Raw genomic sequence first — 13,521 nt, forward strand, 5'->3', positions numbered from 1 at the left:
ATCTTGTCTGATCAACCATAAGCAGAAATACCTGCCTGTTCCGTGATCTGAATCTAATAGAGCAAAATTTTCTGTACCTTGGGACTTTGACATCTGACTTACTGGAAAAGTGATGAGACCAATCTCTGCAAAGATGTAGGCAAACTGAACACTTGAAAATACAAGCACAAAAAAAGTAAGAATGAGCAGAGATAAAAACTAGTTTACCAAGCAAGCAGAGTAGAGATGAATTTTTTCTTTTGCAAACTCAACAAATATGATTTGTGTGATGAGGTATGTTATTATCCAGCTTTGGTGCTTGTGCCATTCAGTTACTTTTCATTATGGCTGGAAAACACTTGACTCTTGACTACAGGAATAGTTTAAAAGATTGAAGTTAATAGTGCTAACATAAGGAGAAGTTTCTAGCTAGAGCTAGCTTCCTGTGGGAAAAGGGAAGTAAAAACTTCCATTCCAAATAATACTCTAAAATATGCTTGTTGTGGTCATTAAAATGCTTAGATTATAAAACATACCACTTATTCTTCATTTTTGTATTTATGTTCCCAGCTCTTAACAGAATAATCAGCAAATATTGTGGCTGGATTATAAAAGTGGAAGTGATACTAATAAAACTGAAAGTTGCTCTTCTGCCTTCTGAAAAGTTTATGTGGATGTTGAACAACCAGTTCTACTTAGCAGCTTAGCAAGGCAGTCTCCACTGGTGGGAGGAAAGTGATTAATATATTGTATTTTATCTTCTTGCAATTTCATGCTGTCACCTCTGAAATCTCCTTCAATTTTGACATTAAGTACTGTAGAAGAGCACTTTTCCCAAGAAAACCTCTAGTGTCTGAGTCGAAGAGCTAATTTTTAAGCAACATCCAGACATCTTGAATAGTCTTGATTGTGGTGTATAATTGAGCCTGTGTCCAAATAGGGTGCCTGTGAGTGCCACTTTTAGTCTAGCAAGCTTGTTACAAAGATTGATTTATAATAAATTACGTTTGTGTTTTGGTGTAAAGTAGTAATATGTGAAATTTGCAATGCTGTTATTGTAGATGACAAATGTAACCAGTTATGTGAATTTTTTGAGAAGTGGTCGCTAGCTAAAAGAAAGCACTTAAAGTTGATTTTAACATTTTACTTGAGAAGGTAAAGTTTAACTGTTTTTCTGATGTTTAACTGCTTACCAAGGTTGTGGTTGGTAAAATTCTAATAACTTGTCTTCCTCTTCAACTTGCTCTGAAATGGACGATAAAACACTGATGTCGTTATCACTGCTCAGCAGCACTGCCTTGATCTTAGATACCTCCAACTTGGAGTATTTTGACATGTAGGGAAAGATGGCATAACTACCACCAAGAGATAAAGGATGAAAACGGAAGCCAATGAGCAACGAAACGGCAGAGTTGATACATGAAGAAAAGGATAGCAAAACCTATTCCTGACCGTGGAAACTCTTCTTAAATGTGTTGTCAAATTACTTTGCAATCCAGCTCTTCAACTCTTGTTTCATCACCTCTTTTCCAAGCCTTTCATTGTACATCAGCAGACAGGATATCATCACAAGCAACTGCAAGGTGATATGAGAAGTGTAACCATTATTATAGCTTCTAATCTCTTGCTGTCCTGGTATGTGAGCAGGTTATTTATTTAAAGAACAAAAAAAGATGATTGGCAATATAGTCACTCTTCCCTAATTGTTGGGTTTTATGGGTTGAAATTAAATCCAAAACACTTAAGCTGTTGTGGTCTCCTGTTCCATCCCAGGGTTAAACCTCACCAGGCTGAAAACTGCTTTCAGTCTTTTTGAATATACACACCTACAAAAACATTAACGAAATGTTTCCAAAGAACCATGTATTAAAAATACTTCCTTGTTTGTGCAGATGTGTAAAGTTCCCTTAATAGCAGTGACTGACTACTGCCAGTATCTTTTTGGCTTTTTTTAAATAAAGGTCTTTGTTTTTAATGTATCCCTTTTACAGAGCTCTGATTGTAGTAGTAGGCAGCATGTGCCTTAGTGCTCAAAGCATTTAATCTGGATATGAAAGTGACTTTCCAAGCTGGGAAGTTGAGAAATCTTTAAACTATTGTGGAGATGTTGCTGGTATTCACTGTTTAAATACCTATGAGCTTATGTCACTTTCTTCTCTGGAAAGTTCATGTTAATTGCAAACATCTATTTAGGCAAATATTAGCTGTTTCTTTCAGATGTAGTAAACACAAATTGCTGGTACCCTGACCTTGTTAGAGAAACAATTTGGGTAACAGCTTGAAGTATAGGAAAAAGAGATGCACTGACAACAAGCTTAATGTCTTGGTAGCCCCATACTTTAAATCATGCTTTTGTGTTTGCACAACGTAGGGTTTGCAAAGCAGATGCTTCTAACAGATATGTACAGAAATAATAAACATTTGATTAAACATGCTGAAGAACCATTTGTCACAGTTTACCATAGCTGTTTTTATACTTCAGGCTGAAGCATGCAGGACCTAATGACATACATAGTCGCAATGAATCATGTTTGTTTGCACTTCTTGAACACGAATGCAAATATGTTAGCGTCTGGACTCATGATTGTTGCTTTGGCATTCACCTGTAAATGCAGAGAAGAGTCCTACTCAACCAGAGTCAACAGCTAGAACAAGAATAAACCCATGCTCCTTAAGGTTTCAGAGAAACTTTGGTTTCTTTGTAACTTATATAAAGCAGTCAAATATGCTTACAAAATCAGTAATTCAGTCAACAGTATTGTTCCGCATAGAAGGCCCAGTTTTCTGATGCGCTTAGGTGCAATACAACCTAAGTGATCCTTGGGGAGATGAAGCCTGAGGGGAACATGTAGTGGTGCTAAATGCTTTGCAGCTGAATAGTATCCCACTGTGCCTCTTGCATACTTCGTGTGTGGGGTAGGCAGGACAGTTTCAGTCTGCTGCTGGAGTAAATAAAGGTCTGTTGATAATCTTATGGAAAACTGTTGGTGCTTACCTTTCAGCAGGGTTATCATCTACTGCTAAATAAATATTTAGTTAATCACCATTGACTCTGTATCACAAACAAGTCTGCTAGAGAGTAGTACTTCATTATTTCTAACTGACTCTTGAAAAGCTGTGGTATTTTCCTGTTGTGATTATAGCTTGTGTGGAAGTAGGCAACTACTTCTACAGGGCAGGGTTTGCAAGGAGCTGGGTTTGTTTGTCTGCTAGCTTGTTCCATGTGTCTTAGTATAGGACAATTTGCTAAGAACTGTATTGATTTCAGCTGTTTATAGGGCAAGAGTATTTAGCTGCAGAATTGAAATTTTTCATTAAGGTGGCTGTGCCTTTGTGTTAACTCTACCACAAACTTCCTTCTCTCAACAAATGGTTTTTAAAAAAGGAGTTAAGAAATACCTCAATGGAGAAAGTATCATTTCATTTTTTTCAGTTTAGGAGCTTAAACAAAGAAAAACCTACTTCCATGGCTTTTGCTGAGGCATGTGGTTCCTTACAAATGCTCTATCAAAAGTGAAGTTGCATCCCATCCTCTGTTTGCCAGTAAATAAAAGATAATGACTTTTGCTAACGGAATTCAGTAAGTCCATGCAGACTAAACCCATACTTCTGTAAATGCTGTTTGGCTACAGAAGTCAGTTAAGATAGAATAAATGGAAAGCTAATTTATATTTGGATTACGGAACAGAAACTTCTGTCTTCCAGTTCCCTGTTCTATGCTTAATACTAAAAATCTACAAAGTTGCAAAAATACTGCTATCCACTGCCACTCCAAAACTTTTTGGTTTTTTTACACATTAGTTGCTTTCAGGGTCTGGAGTAATTTAGTATGGAAGAAACCCTTATCTCAATTTAAAGTTGCTGTCGGACTCCATTCTAGAAATGTTATGTGGGAAGTACACAATATGCTGTGAGTCAGTCGGAGTTTGGTGTCTTTTTCAGCTACTTCTTAGCAAAGGAAGGGCTCACAGGGTATATCTTTTGAGTAAAGATGGATGTAAATTAATAAACAGAAGTGGACCCAATCTCAGTCAAATTTTCTTAGGAACACACATTTCTCTCTGTGCCTTCTGTCCAGAGGAGCTGGTCCGGTCAGTGTTGTAGGCTGAACCCTTTTGGTACTGTTGCTTGTGGTAGAGAGGCAAGCACAGCGGTGGGAGGATTGCAGTACCTCCAGGGTTTTATTGCAGTTATTTCCCTGCCCTTCTAGGTATGGACAGTGGGAGAGGAAATCTTTCATCTTTTTCAATACACCTGAAGGTTCATCTTGCTGCAGCAGAGGGAGTTACTTCTAAAAGCCGAGGTGACATGCCTAGGGGGATCAGCACCAGGAAAGGCCCAGTATCTGAGTTACAGCTCTGCTACACAGTGGCTCATATTAGGTGAAGATTCAGACTAGACCAGAGTGCAGAACACCTGGATTCACTCTGCTCCAGCTCCTTGTCCTTGTCTGTGTGCCAGCGCTTCCTGTTTTTAAAGATCCTGTTTACTGTCTGGGTTCCAAATATCCCAGGAAGGTGGGAGGATGGGAAGAAACATGGAAAGAAAAGTAAACAGCATTATTTAAGGTGGAGTTTTATGTTTTTATATGTATATTCAGTACTTGTTACCTATCTAATCTAGTTTAATGACAGGCATTCTAGAGTAATCTTTTGTTTACATTGTCTTGCGCTAATTTCCAAAAGGAGAACATCCCTGCATGTGAAAACTGACATTGAAGACCTCAGTATTTGTAGCAAGGAGCAGAGTATGGTTTGTGGTGTGCTTTTACTTCATGTTCTTTCTGATGTTCACATAAAAAAAATGTTTGTCACCCATATTAAATAGAGTATTAAAGAAAAATATGTAATCAGAGGAAAACCTTATTTCTGTTGGTACAAAATGGCGTGTTGCTCTGATTTTGTTGCTGAACTTTAAGGCTTTTGATTTAAAGAGCTTGAAAGAATTTGAGTGCCACTCACTGAACTTCGGAATGCACACCTAGCTGTGGAGGAACAGCTCCAACCAGAACACAGCCAGGTGGGAGAGTAATTCTCATCCTGCTACATAGCAAGCCAAGCTAATCATTGAAATAATGAGTAAGCAGATATGTGAAGTGTAAAGAGAAGATGCATTGCTTTTCTAATTCTTTGTTGTGCTTTATGACTACTAGTCTTCTATAAATAACAAAATCCTGTCCTTTGAGGTGAAGCTAGAAATGGAATTACTGAATGATTTCGGACTAAAAAGGAAGATTTAGTTCCAGGCTTTCCTTTGTTTAACAAGGAGGAAAAAACTCAGCTTTTAACTGGAAGAAAATGTTCTAGGACAGACATTCTGCTTTTGGTATGTCATGGGATCCCTAGGGAACAAGCACAATCGTAGCGGGAGTTGTAGAGGTCACCAGCAACTTGCAAATGTTTCTTTCTCGTGATCCTGTTTTCATGGCTCCCAGATAGTGAGTGAAGCTATAAACAATATGCCTGCATGGATGGGTGAGGGCGAGCAGGGGGATTTGAAAATAAGAATTTAACAAAGGTCTTTCGGTTTTCTTGGAGAAAAAAAAGACTCCAACAGTAGTAAATCTTTTTAAACTGTTCATCTTGTTTTCGTTTGGACTGTTTGATCCTATATTTTTTCATTAACATAACATACATGTATATCAATTCTTGGACAATACTGTATAGTGAGTTCTTTTTTTTTCAGGATGACCTCACCATTGATTTTATTCATGGTATCTGAAAGTCATTACAACCAGGATCCAGAAAACAGCTTTGAAAAGTAGTCAACCCTTGTTCTCCTATCTAACTAAACTGAAACTTCTTTTCACTAATTTCCAGTGAGATTTTACATTCACAGGAAAGAATGAGCTTGTATTTCTGCTGTACTATAATTCTACAGTTGTTACCAATAATGTTAGGTTTTTTAGCTGTCTAGAACAAGGCAAAGGTACCTAGCACTGTTTTTTGCAGGGGGGGAAGAAGCAGGTAACTACAAATAAAATTGGTAGTGTTTGGAAATACTTGCCTGTTTCAGAAGGAAATGAAATGCAAAGAAGATGTGTTTTCAACTGTTAAATCCTTCTGTTTGTTTCCCTTGTGCTGCTGTTTGTGATCAGATAAGGTATTCTGTGTATCTGAGCCTTTTCTGTGAAATAATGATGAAAGTAATACTTAAGAAATGTGAAGACCTAACTGCAGTGTAACAGTCTCCTGCTTTCTATTCTAAACAAAGCAATATTGCTACTGTTTAAATCTGTGTGTAACAATGTTTTCATAGAGGACAATTTCAGACATCTTTGTACTAGTCTTCCTGGATTTTGGAAAAATGCCAGCTTGGCAAGCAGGAAGAACAAAAGGACAGTACTGAAAATATCTAGTCTGGGGCAGTCTTACTGTTACCACACAGCAGGTTTGGACAGCAGCAAAATTAGACAGACGACTCTGCCCAGTTTTCTTCATGGTGAGTTTTGGAGTGCCTGATGTGTCTGAAGTTGAGAATAAAACGTTTTGGTCTTTAGAAACTTTGAAATGTCTGGGACAGAGTGGAATATAGGTTTTGCATTCTGAAAAGTGTTACTCTTGTCCCAGGATTTTTTTTTTTCTTTTTTCTTTTCCCATAACTTTTGTTTCAGGGATTCCACAGAAGTTAAAAAAAGCTTATTTGGGGACACACCTGTAGTTGATAGTTCTGTCAGTTTGGTCGAGAATCAAGAAAATCATGTAACCTACACATGAGTGCACAGTAAATCGGAATCTATAAACATAGTTGGATTGTCTAATGAGTAGAAGACTCTTTTTTAAGGCAATGCTCGGAGTCTAGAGGAAACTTCTAGCTGGAAAAGAAATCAAATCTAGACACAAATCCTAATGAGTAGCTCTTTGATACCAAAGATACTGCAAATTATTGTAAAACATTGCTATGTCCTGTCTATGAAAGCAATGTAATGGGATTTGTCTTGTGACTGGAAAAACTAATGGACTTCAATTAAAGTGTAGTAGTTTACTGAATGACTAATTCAGTTTCAAGTATGGACTGATAAAATTGTATTGAGCGTTTAGTCTGTCCTTTTGAATTGGTTTTGAAACACTAGTTGATAGCAATGCAAAATTATTCAGTTCTCAGTCACTGGAATGTGTACCTCTTTACATAATCATTCCATACTTTATACATTTAATACAGTATTACAGTACAGTACACTTCTGCTTCTTGCTTCTTTCTGCGCTTGCTACATTTCTTGCTAGTTGGTACATCATAGATGGAAGAATTGCCTTCTTGCAGAGCAAGAATAACTGTAGGTGCTTGTGCTGATGACAGACAACCTTAACAATAAGTCTCCTAAAGTGAACAAAATTGGTTTTTGTTTTGTTTTGTTTTTTCCTTAGACTGGCCCACAGACTTGCACAGTGGGTTTTCACCTGCTTTATAAGATGCATGTGTTAATGTTAGATGGAGCTCCTCTCTTTGGTAAACATGCTCACAGATAATTTACAAAATGGGGAAAAAGCCTTATCAGTTAACTGTGGGGGTTTTTTATATATATATATATATATATATATGTAAATTGTGAAATATTGATATTATGTGGAGTAGGTAGAATGTTTGTGAGTAATCTCTAGACTGTGAAAATCAATTAACTTCCTCTAATCTGTAAACAGATAATCTGTAAAAATGAGTGTTCTCTTAGCAAGGAAGGGTTCTCCACACTTTCTGACAGAATTGCTCGTGAAAGGTCATTTCTCGTTTGCTTGTTTTTTGTAACGTAGATTCCATCTGTACTGAAGGAGAACAGTCCTTCCTTTTAGCAAGACACACAAAACTTAGATCAGTGACGCTCCTGTTTGAGATTCTTCTGGCAAAATGTTAATGTACAAAAAACACTTACAGTGGAAAAAATACTGCCAGGGTGTCCTGCTGAGCTATAGATGCACAGGGCTTTTATGTGTAAAAGTGTGGTGAAAATAGCTGCAGTAGCTTCAGATGTCTTTAGGGGAAAATATATGTGGGGTTTTGACTCAAGTTAATTTGTCCCAAGCTTAGTTTGCTTAAATTATGAATATAGAAAATACTTCTTTGAGTACTAATGTTAGGAACCAACATTAACTCTCCTGCAGTACAATTCTTACTGAATTTCTCCCTCACTGAGCTCTGTTCCTTAAGGGGAAGGAATTATTTTCAGAAGAAGTGGTAGCAAACTTTATGATGGTCTCATGTAAACCTTCTCAAAGTTAACATATTTGTATGACATCAAGAAGACATTAGAAAAATAATTGTAGGCTGTCACTTGTAATATAATATGCAATAGAATGAAATTGAGTTAACCATGCTGCTGCAGTTCTGCTCAGTTCAGTGCTGTGAGGTGACAAAACTGTCATTGTTTACCAAAACCAAATTTTCTAAACTTTGAATCCCTTATTCTAAATGGTGTAGTTGTTTGACTGTAGGGGATTTCTATCCTATAGGAAAATAGATTATATAAATTCACATTAATGCGATAAGTGTATCTGGAAGCAAGTAGAAATTAGTATTTTGGGAGGCATGTTTTTTAACTTCCCTCATTCTTCCTCCATGTATATCTGTTGGTTTTGAATGGAGTTTCAAAATTTGATCCCTGCTAGGTTGGGTGCTCAGCAAGGTTAGTGATGGAGAATGTGCTGAATGGATCAGGAGGGCTGTAATGAGTTGAAAATAATGCTATTTCATCAGTGAGCGTCTTTGAGTTTGGCCTTTCTGACCATCTGTGGCATCCCAAAGCTTTTGGCAGGGGAAAAAAGTTTGAGGTGTTTTTGGAAGGTTGGGGATTGCAGGTGTGATGTAGTGTTCATTTGAAGTGTTTGCATGTATCTTTAGTTGGATTTAAATGGTATCTCTCTAGAATTCTCTTAAAATTATAGTCCTTTTACTGTCGAAGAACATAATTGATTCTATTTATTCCAGGCAGCTTTCCAGATTTGAAAGTGTACACAGAAACACAAGCTGCCAACTATACTTCAAAACCGTTTCTGTTTACATTTTTGCTTTCCAAATCCAAACCCTGGAGGCGTGCTTACATGTGCAAGTAAAATGAATGTGCACACAGAATGACTATATGCACCATTCCAGCACATGTCTGTATCCCAGTTTAAAACAAAAGTTGCTGTTTTGTTGCAGTTGCTCTAAAAAGAATGTAGATTTTGGGGTGTAGATTTTGGGAAACAGAAGCCCTGCTTCTGTTTCTTTGTTAGCAATTATTGGTGGGGAGGGAGGAAAAATTTGCAATGGAACCACCATTTTTGAAGCTGAACTAGCTCAGCACTGCTGTAGTTGTGCTCACTCTCCAGTGTAGACGGAGGCATTTGTCTCACTCCTTGGTGATCTCAATAAGGCAGCTAAAATAGCAGAAGCTAACCCAAGAAGGGAAAAATGAGTAGTTCTCTGCCACTTTAATCCATCTGATCCTGTCATGAGCTGGCTCAGGGAACACCAGTGCCAGCATGATGAAGAATGAGAACACATGCCTTGGGCAGGGAGAAGATGAGCTCTTACAACCATCAGTTCAGAGGAGCCTCAACAGGATTGTGGAACTGAACTTAAAAGACTGCTGGTGTAAACTCAGTCTGTGTTGTGAATATTTAATTTTATTGTGGTCCATCTGTAGTATCATTGTTTGTATGTGTGGACAGAAAAGTTCTTACGACTGCATGTTCTTGTTTTGTTTTTTTTTCATGCTGGTATATGCCTTAACAGTAATGTGTTTCTGCCTGTGCTTGTAATTAAGAAATGTAAATAAGCATGTGATTCACCGGTATGGAGAGGGAGTCTTGTTCATGCTTCGCCTCATCAAAAAGATGCTATTTAACCTTCTGTGTATTTCTTTTTATCTGTAAACTGAGAATAGCTAACAGTAATTCAGAATTCTCCAAGTTACTTTGGTGTTATTTGGGTTCATTTGTAATGTTTTGTAATTGGTAAGCTTTCCAAGTTTGCCTCTTCAAATACACTGTGAGTGTGCTTAGAACTTTCCATTTCAGCATCTGCTCACTGACACTATTACAACGATGAGGAAAATAAAGTAGCTTGTTTAAGCTCTTTTTTAAAAAGTCAGTTGCAAAGCCCTTCTGAATATGTATGAGGAGTTAGTGGAAAAGCATTTTTCTAAACCTGTAGTGGCACTTTAGTACTTTTGTTGCTATTTTTAAAAGCCCAAACTACAACTACAAAGGAGGGATAAAAAAAAGACAACCCTATTGCTACTCAGAGTTGCTTAGGAAGCAGTGGATTTGGAAAAACATCATTTTCATTCTAATGCTTCCTTTTAAGAACTAAAGTGTGGCAAAAGCAGGTACTTGATGTACTTGGAAGAAAACTTTTCAGAAAATAAGTACCAAGGCATAGAAATGCAGGAATGAGGATCATGATTTTATTTTTTACATATATATAATTTTATATATTTATAATTTCATATAATTATAGATACATACAGTATTTATATATTTATATATAAATATATATATTTAAAAATTGCTGAGCAAGGGGCAAGCATAGCATTAATTGCTTTTCCACAGTTGGAGCTTCCAGAAAGCTGATGAAACAGAAGAGATGTAAAGCTGTTGGTTTGGGTTTTTTCCTCCTTTCTGTTAAGAAAAGAAACTAAGATAGAGTGGTAGTCCTAAGAAGGTTCTTGACTTAAAAGATGACTAAGAATGGCTTTAGCATTGTAGCCTGGTAGTTATCCTAGCCCTGTGCTTTCAGGATACTTGGTTGATGGAGAAGGCGTGATGGACGATGGACTGCTCTTTAGATGTCTGTTGATATTACCCTCTCTCATAATGTACATGCTGAAGTTAATGAAATTACGGGCTAAGTGTAAGTAATGCACTATTCGAGATTTGCATAATGTGTGATGGCCTCTGCAGTAACTTACTATTCTGCAATGAGAGCTTAGGTCTATGATATGTAGTTCAGCGAAATTGTCTTGCTGCTCAGTGACAGTCAGAAAAGCAACTTACTAGGAAAGCAATAGAAAATACTATGTCAGTATGTAAATGCATGCTCAGTTTGGACCTTTAATATGGTGTGCAGATATGGTTGTTTGAGGGGGAACAACCTTTGAACCTACCAACCCTTGCAAAAGTGTATGGTAAAAGTGGAAGAGATACCGAGAAGGTAACAAGGGTTAACAAAAATATAGAATGACTTTTGGGCAGAGAAGGTCTAAATAAACTGGGACTATTATGGAAAAGAAGTAGTGGGGAGAACTCAATGGATCTCTGTAGAATTAAGAGCAATGAATGCAAAGATAAGGAACTTTATTTCATTACAAGAAATCTGGGGTATCAGGTGAAAGTAGCAGGCTTCAGAACAAAGAAAAGCAAATATTTTATAACATGGAGTGTTCTTCACTCTTGTCACAGGATGCCAACAGTTTGTGTGTGAAAACTTCTTGGACAAACTCAATAGTTCTTGATGGATTTCTTTCACAAATACATAAATATTGCCCTCTGGTTAAGGAACTTAAAAATAGGTAGTGATTAGGAGAGTTTATTGATGAAGTATCACTGCATGCCTGCCTAGTTCTTCTGCTCTTTGTTTGGCATCTGTTCTTGGCCACTGGGCTGTAAAACATCTCTGCTCTGTCCAGATACGATTTTTCTTGTACCTGCTCTAAGCTGGCATAAGGCAGTGGTGCTAGAAGGTCAGACGCGTGTTCCCCTCCTTTCCTTTGGCTTGGCAAAGACATTCATGTGGCTGCCAAAGGGAACTAGGACAGGGAATTGATCCTAAATAAAACAAGCCCAACCAGAAAGTGTTAATCTCCATCTCAGTTCTTCTTTCTCATTCATGGAAAAAAGGATTTGTTGCTGTTACTGATCTAAAAAAGCGAAGGCCAAGTTTTGTGTGTACATGGATTCTTAAAATCAAGTTTAGAGGTTTTAGTAAATACCTATAACTATTATCTTAGTGGTGTTTGAATACTTAAGAGGTTTGGGATGAGAAAAAGTTTAAAAAAAAAAGAGAATTGAAGCATTGGTTTGGCTATTTGAGCAGAGCTGATGGTTTGTATTTCATCCAAATGATAATGCTTCTCTTGCCAAATTAAAAATGTGAAGAACTGCGTTTGAGATTTGCTTAAAAATTGTGTTGTGGTTTAGCCCCAGTCAGCAACTAAGCACCACACAGCCGCTCGCTCACCCTCCACCCCAGTGGGATGGGGGAGAGAACTGGAGGAGCAAAAGTAAGAAAACTCATGGGTTGAGATAACAACAGTTTAATAATTGGAACAATAACAACAAAATAATAAATTGTAATGAGAAGGAAAACAACAAGAGAGTGAGAGAGGAACAAACCCAGGAAAAAACAAGTGATACAACTGTTCACCACCTGCCAACCGATCCCCAGCTAGTCTGTGAGCAGCAATCGCTACCCCCTGGCCAACTCCCCCCAGTTTTTATACTGAGCACGATGCCATATGGTATGGGATAGCCCTTTGGCCAGTTTGGGTCAACTATCTTGGCTGTGCCCCTTCCCGGTTTCTTGTGCACCCGGCAGAGCATGGGAAGCTGAAAAGTCCTTGACTAGTGTAAACATTACTTAGCAAAAACTGAAATAGCAGCGTGTTACCAATATTATTCTCATCCTAAATCCAAAACCACAGCACTATACCAGCTACTAGGAAGAAAATTAACTCTATCCCAGCCAAAACCAGGACAAATTGCTGTAATAGTAATTTGAATATTAGATATTTTTATCCCCCATGCTATTTAAGTGTTCTAATCATAAATTATAAACTTAAGGTTAAAAAGTTAATCCTCTGGTTTTTTAAGACCATATGCATATTGGCTTTTTTTTCCAAACTAATATGATTGTGCTATTAACTCTTTTATTTGAGTAGATATTTACATCAAATACAAGTTCCTTAGACATCAGTTTTAGCAAGTCCTTTTCTTTTTTATGAATGTAAAATACAGCTTTGAATATTCATCTACAATTATAAGCGGTGTTTGAACAATTTTATCTGAAATTTGTTGTGATGTTTGTATTTTAAATTGTAATATTTAAATTTCTGATTTTTACTTAGGTTTACTTGTACGAATCACTGCTTGAAAAACTTCCAGTACAAAGTTATCTAAAGACTTAAAAATGCCTCCACGACCATCATCTGGTGAACTATGGGGCATCCACTTGATGCCACCAAGGATCCTTGTGGAGTGTCTTCTCCCAAATGGAATGATAGTGACTCTAGAATGCCTCCGTGAGGCCACCTTACTAACTATTAAACATGAACTCTTTAAAGAAGCGAGAAAATACCCTCTCTATCAGCTCCTTCAAGATGAATCTTCTTACATTTTTGTAAGTGTTACACAAGAAGCAGAAAGAGAAGAATTTTTTGATGAAACACGGAGACTTTGTGACCTGCGACTATTTCAGCCTTTTCTAAAAGTCATTGAACCAGTAGGTAACAGAGAAGAAAAGATTCTTAATAGAGAAATAGGTGAGATTATCTTTATTTAAGCATAACATAATATTTGTTTGACTGGCTTCTGCTCTTCAAAATACAAAACAAAGAATTGAAATGGGTGGTGT

At 37.2% G+C, this 13,521-nt stretch overlaps 1 protein-coding gene across 6 annotated transcripts in view; it reads left to right on the top strand.

Annotated features, from left to right (window-relative positions):
• The window catches only part of PIK3CA (phosphatidylinositol-4,5-bisphosphate 3-kinase catalytic subunit alpha), a 46,327-nt gene that overhangs the window by 5,519 nt on the left and 27,287 nt on the right, over nucleotides 1–13,521 (top strand). For 2 of the 6 annotated variants that reach the window (XR_012776421.1, XM_075506921.1), the window contains exons 2-3: nucleotides 10,690–10,803; nucleotides 13,016–13,429. Coding sequence is in view for 5 of the 6 variants with exons in the window: in XM_075506921.1 (XP_075363036.1) it covers nucleotides 13,078–13,429 (352 nt within the window). In the remaining variant the exon portion in view is untranslated. Of the gene's footprint in view, nucleotides 1–6,153; nucleotides 6,421–10,689; nucleotides 10,804–13,015; nucleotides 13,430–13,521 lie in introns of those variants that run through there. The other 4 variants (XM_075506924.1, XM_075506923.1, XM_075506922.1 and 1 more) reach the window with 3 other exon arrangements.

Source organism: Mycteria americana, chromosome 7 (genome assembly GCF_035582795.1).
Source record: "Mycteria americana isolate JAX WOST 10 ecotype Jacksonville Zoo and Gardens chromosome 7, USCA_MyAme_1.0, whole genome shotgun sequence".
NCBI lineage: Eukaryota > Metazoa > Chordata > Aves > Ciconiiformes > Ciconiidae > Mycteria > Mycteria americana.